At 44.9% G+C, this 6,261-nt stretch overlaps 1 protein-coding gene across 3 annotated transcripts in view; it reads left to right on the top strand.

Annotated features, from left to right (window-relative positions):
- Nucleotides 1-6,261, top strand: part of MTOR (mechanistic target of rapamycin kinase) — a 151,146-nt gene that overhangs the window by 136,414 nt on the left and 8,471 nt on the right. For 2 of the 3 annotated variants that reach the window (XM_017887986.1, XM_017887985.1), the window contains exons 50-53: nt 3,031-3,113; nt 4,628-4,700; nt 5,518-5,592; nt 5,958-6,093. In XM_017887986.1, coding sequence (XP_017743475.1) covers nt 3,031-3,113; nt 4,628-4,700; nt 5,518-5,592; nt 5,958-6,093 — 367 coding nt within the window. Of the gene's footprint in view, nt 1-3,030; nt 3,114-4,627; nt 4,701-5,517; nt 5,593-5,957; nt 6,094-6,261 lie in introns of those variants that run through there. The other variant, XR_001888334.1, reaches the window with a different exon arrangement.

Below are 6,261 nucleotides of genomic sequence, written 5' to 3'. Positions count from 1 at the left end.
TTTTTTTTTTTTTTTTTTTTTTTTTTTTTAAGAGACAAAAGTCTCACTCACCGTGTCACCCAGCCTGGTCTTGAACTCCTGGGCTCAAGCAATCCTCCTGCCTTGGCCTCCTGAAGTGCTGGGATTAGAGGCATGAGCCACCACACCCAGCCTACACCATTTTATATAAGGCACTTGAGTATTGCAGATTTTGGTATCCGATGGGGGCCCTAGACCTTATCCTTTATGGATACTTAGAGACGACTGTACAAGCATTTTAAAAGTTAGAAGTTACCAAATTTTAATCCTTTAAAGTTTCTTCCTTTGGTTTGTTTTGTGTGGTTGGTTTGTTTGTGTGTTTTTTGGGGTTTTTTTTTTTTTTTGATACAGGGTCTTGCTCTGTCACCCAGGCTGGAGTGCAGTGGCGCAGTCTCAGCTCATTGCATACTCTGTCTCCCAGGTTGAAGTGATTCTCCTGCCTCAGCCTCCAGAGTAGCTGGAATTACTACTCTGTAGTAGTAGGTGGAACAGGCGTGTGCCACCATGCCAGGCTAACTTCTTTTTTTTTTTGAGATGGAATCTCGCTCTGTCACCCAGGCTGGAGTGCAGTGGCCCAATCTCTGCAAGCTCTGCCTCCTAGGTTCACACCAGTCTCCTGCCTCAGCCTCCCGAGTAGTTGGGACTACAGGCGCCCACCACCGTGCCCAACTAATTTTTTTGGGTTTTTTTTTTGTATTTTTAGTAGAGATGGGGTTTCACTATGTTAGCCAGTATGGTCTCGATCTCCTGACCTTGTGATCCATCCGCCTCAGCCTCCCAAAGTGCTGGGATTATACGTGACAGCCACCGTGCCCAGCCACTCTTTTGTATTTTTAGTAGAGACAGGGTTTCACCATGTTGGCCAGGCTGGTCTTGAACTCCTAGCCTCAAGTGATTCGCCCTTCTCAGCCTCCCAGAGTGCTGGGATTACAGGCATGAGCCATGGCACCTGGCCTCTTTCTTTGGTTTTATATTTAGAAAGGCCCTCTCCACCTTGAGGTTATTTTTTAACCTATATTTTTTTATACTAGTTACAGGGATTTTTTACATTTAATTTCTAACCCAAGACACTATGGTGCACACCTGTAGTCCCAGCTACTTGGGAGGCTGAGGCAGGAGGATTGCTTGAGTCCAGGAGTTCAAGGCTGTAGCACGTTAAGACCACACCTACGGACTGGGTGCAGTGGCTCATGTCTATATTCCCAACACTTTGGGAGGCCAAGGTAGGCGGAATGCTTGAGGCCCAGGCGTTTGAGACCAGCCTGGGTAGTGTCGCAAAACCCCATCTCTACAAAATATAAAAAAGTAGCCGGGTATGATGGCGCTGGCCCATTGTCCCAGCTAGTTAGTAGGCTGTGGCGGGAGGGTCACTTGAGCCCGGGAGGCAGGGGTTGCAGTGAGCTGAGATTGTGCCACTGCACAATCTGTCACTCAGCCTGAGTGACAGAACCAGACCCTGTCTCAAAAAAAAAAAAAAAGAAAAAGACCACACTTACGAAAAGCCATTACACTCCAGCCTGGGTAATATAGTGAGACCCTGTCTCTTGAAAAAAAAAAAAAGGCCAGGCACGGTGGTTCACACCTGTAATCCCAGCACTTTGGGAGGCCAAGGCGGGTGGATCACAAGGTCAGGAGTTCGAGACCAGCCTGACCAACATGGTGAAACCCTGTCTCTACTAAAAACACAAAAATTAGCTGGGCATGGTGGCGCATGCCTGTTATCCCAGCTACTCAGGAGGCTGAGGCAGGAGAATCGCTTGAACTGGGGAGGTGGAGGTTGCAGTGAGCCAAGATCGTGCCATTGTACTCCAGCCTGGGCAATAGAGCAAGACTCTGTCAAAAAAAAAAAAAAATCTTAACTAAGTTTGAAATTTATTTTAAGATTAAGGTGTAATTTTATTTTTTTAAAGATGACTAGCCAGGACAACACTGTTGGCCAAATAATTCATCCTTTCCCTGCTATTTAGAAGATTTTGTTTTTATTGAACACTGAATTTTTTTTATTTTATTTTATTTTTTGAGACAGAGTTTCGCTCTTGTTGCCCAGGCTGGAGTGCAGTGGCACGATTTTGGCTCACTGCAACCTCCACCCCCAGGTTCAGTGATTCCCCTGCCTCAGCCTCCTGAGTAGCTGGGATTACAGGCCTGTGCCACCACAGCTGGCTAATTTTTGTATTTTTAGTAGAAATGGGATTTCACCATGTTGGTCAGGCTGGTTTCAAACTCCTGATCTCAGGTGATCCACCCACCTCAGCCTCCCAAAGTACTGGGATTACAGGCGTGAGCCACCACACCCAGCCCAAACACTAAATTATTGTGTGTCGTTGGATTTCTTTCTAGGACTCCTGTTTCATTGCTCTTTCTGCCTGTTTCTCAAGTTCCATGGTGTTAATACAAGTCCCTTCTCAGGGGCTATTGTCATCTATTTTTTTTTTTTTGAGGCTGTTACATCTTTATACTCATAAGGGGATATTCTTAAACTGATATTTTTCATTTACTCAGATCTTTAAGTCTTACACATTTCTAATTAAAGTTTAATCCAAGGCATAGTTCATTGTTAGAATTGTGGATGAGGTTTTTGTAATATTATACATTCTAACCAGTTATTAATGAACTGTAAGAAAACAATTGATTAGGCCAGGCACAGTGGCTCAGGCCTGTAATCCCAGCACTTTGGGAGGCTGAGGCAAGTGGATCACTTGAGGTTAGGAGCTCAAGACCAGTCTGGCCAACATAGTGAAACTTCGTCTCTCTCTACTAAAACTACAAAAATTAGCTGGGAGTGATGGCAGGTGCCTGTAATCTCAGCTACTCAGGAGGCTAAGACATGAGAATCACTTGAACCCAGGAGGTAGAGTTTCCAGTGAGCCAAGATAACGCCACTGCCTTCTAGCCTAGGTGACAAAGCGAGACTCGGTCTCCAAAAACAAACAAAAGACAGCTTATTAGAGTATAATTATGTTGAAATTAAAGTTTCCAGAGCCTTGCTTCACATGCACTCCTGTGTTCTAGGTGTGGTTTGACCGAAGAACCAATTATACCCGTTCTTTAGCGGTCATGTCAATGGTTGGGTATATTTTAGGCCTGGGAGATAGGTGAGTAATTTAATTTGGTTTTTTTAGTCTTCTTTATCCCATTGTAGTTTTCCTAAATGGTTTCATTTGGCTTTCCAATTAAATATATGGCTCTTTGGTAAATAAATATTGGTATTGTGTATGTAAGGTCTCTTTTACAACATTAGCCTTAGTTCCCTATTGATTGTGATGCCATCAGAAGAATGCATCAAACTAAAGAAAAGGAAAAATAGTTCAAGCTGGATGCAGTGGCTCATGCCTATCATCCTGGGAGACCAGGGCGAGAAGATCACTTGAGCCATGAGTTTGAGACCAACTCGGGCAAGAGCCCATCTCAATAAAGCCCCACATAGTTCAAGGATACTACTTTCTCCTTAGTTTGGCTTAATGTATTAAAAGCAGTATTTCAGGGCCAGCTCGTGCCTATAATTCCAGCACTTTGGGAGGCTGAGGTGGGAGGATCACTTGAGTCTGGGAATTTGAGACCAGCCTGGGCAACACAGCAAGATCCCATCTCTACAAAAAATGAAATAATTAGCCAAGTATGGTGGCATGCACCTGCCGTCCCAGCTCTTTGGGTGGCTGAGGTAGGAGGATCACTTAAGCCCAGAAGGTCAAGGTTGCAGTGAGCCATGATTGCACCACTGCATTCCATCCTGGTCAACAGAGTAAAACTCTGTCTGGAAAAAAAAAAAAAAAAAAGTAAATCATATTGATTTTATTCAATAAACATTTGTCAGTCACCACTGTGCTAAGATAAATCTTTTTATTTCTATAATTAAAGCCAACCAAACTAGATCCTTCGATATTTTTGCATAATAAGTTTTGTCCAAATGTACTGACTGAAAATGTAATTTAGGAATGTTCAGAAATGGACTTACAAGAATGTAAAAAAGACTGGTTCTCTGATGTTTACTGTTTTTCTCCTGGAATCATGTCTCATGCAACTATTTGAGAGTAAAATAATTTTATCCCACAAAATAGTAGATTTTGTTTTAAAATCTAGCAGAATATCTGTTGATAAAAGCCAGGTGGTTACCGGGATTGGCTCAGGGACTTAAGGAGACGAGATCCTGTTACAGCCACTCAGTAAAAATGATAAGAGTCTTGTCACCAGAAGGTGCCAGTGCTGCCAGAAATGACTTATTAGGTCACCCAGAGACCTCAGAAGAGCACAGTATCTCAGTACAGTGGGACACCCTGTGATTCACACACACACCCACATTTCAGCAGGAGTTGGCAAACTGTTTCTGTAAAGGACCAGTTAAGTTGTTTTAGGCTTTGTGGGCCCTTTGGTCTCTCTCACAACTACTCAGCTCTGCTGTCGTAGCACGGAAGCAGCCTGGAACAGTACCTAAATGAGGGAGCATGCTGTGTTCCAGTAAAACTGGACTTGCAGAAAAGTGGAGGTGGAGGAACTGGATTGGCTGAGGGCTATTGTTTACCAACTCCTAGCTTACGGTATCACGTACTTATTGATTTTTTTCATCCGTGCTCTCTGTTGATCCCTCCCTGATCTCTTTTCTGTTTCTCAGACACCCATCCAACCTGATGCTGGACCGTCTGAGTGGGAAGATCCTGCACATTGACTTTGGGGACTGCTTTGAGGTGAACACATGTTCTAGAACCCCACCCTCATCTTCCCGGTGATCACTTTTCCCCCTCCTCTGACACTTTAGGCAGACTTAAGCCCAAACTGCCTTACTTTTAACCCCTGCTGTCCCTACCAAGGCCGTAGTTAAGTCAGTGTAAGAAATGAAATCTGGGCTCTTAGTTGGACTGTAACCCCCTTGGAGCAAGGGCTGCTGTTCACATGCCCTCTGAGTGGAGGAGGCCCCCATCCTCCATACCACCTGTTGCCCAAGGGCCTGGACACAATGCACATTTGTCTTTTTTCCATTTTGTTTTCTCTTCTTTTCTGTTGTTTCTTGTTTTTTAAGTTGTCTTTCAAATGCCTATGACAAGTCCTCTCACTAAACCCAAGTGGCTTCATTTCTCTGCTCTAATTAAAATCTGCAGGTGATGCAGAGGAAAGCCACCTGCTCCACCTGGCTCCAGGTTAAGAAAATAAACATTGGCCGGGCGCGGTGGCTCAAGCCTGTAATCCCAGCACTTTGGGAGGCCAAGACGGGTGGATCATGAGGTCAGGAGATCGAGACCATCCTGGCTAACAGGGTGAAACCCCGTCTGTACTAAAAAAATACAAAAAGCTAGCCGGGTGCAGTGGTGGGCGCCTGTAGTCCCAGCTACTCAGGAGGCTCAGACAGGAGAATGGCGTAAACCCAGGAGGCGGAGCTTGTAGTGAGCTGAGATCCAGCCACTGCACTCCAGCCCGGGCAATAGAGCGAGACTCCGTCTCAAAAAAAAAAAAAAAAAGAAAAGAAAATAAACATTGATTTGGCTTTTCCCATTTATTATTCTGTAGGTTGCTATGACCCGAGAGAAGTTTCCAGAGAAGATTCCATTTAGACTAACAAGAATGTTGACCAATGCTATGGAGGTGAGTGGATATTGGGAACTAGCTGCTCCGAAATGGGATCAGGACAGTTACAACCTTCTCTGAAGACACACTTGCTTGTTAGAGCCCATCAGTTCCCCATAATGCCTTTGTGATTTTTGTAGCAGTTTTCTGTTATTTCCTATTGTGTTAGAAATGATCTGTCTATGAAAGGCTTACCACTTCACCTCTGACCTGGTTTCCTGTGGATCACAGTCCTACCCTGATTCCTTCTCCTAAGACATTCTCACCCTGATACATCAATATGGCCTGTGTCTGCTTCCTAAGTGAGGGTAACAGACCCCCTCAGCTTGCTTTGGGTGGAGGGTTAGTAACTCATGTGGTAAGTGGCTCTGTCCCATTTCTAGGTTACAGGCCTGGATGGCAACTACAGAATCACATGCCACACAGTGATGGAGGTGCTACGGGAGCACAAGGACAGTGTCATGGCTGTGCTGGAAGCCTTTGTCTATGACCCCTTGCTGAACTGGAGGCTGATGGACAGTGAGTATCATCAAGTGCCTGGGAGCTGAGCTCGGTGGCTCACGCCTGTAATCCTAACATTTTGGGAGGCCAAGACAGAAGAGTTGCTTGAGGCCAAGAGTTCGAGACCAGCCTGGGCAACATAGTAAGACACGTCTCTACAAAAACTGAAAAAATGGCCGGGCGCGG

The sequence above is a fragment of the Rhinopithecus bieti genome, unplaced genomic scaffold (assembly GCF_001698545.2).
Source record: "Rhinopithecus bieti isolate Rb0 unplaced genomic scaffold, ASM169854v2 scaffold_16234, whole genome shotgun sequence".
Taxonomy (NCBI): Eukaryota; Metazoa; Chordata; class Mammalia; order Primates; family Cercopithecidae; genus Rhinopithecus; species Rhinopithecus bieti.
The sequence above is the reverse complement of the archived record's forward strand: the minus strand, read 5'-3'. Positions and strand labels throughout refer to the sequence as shown.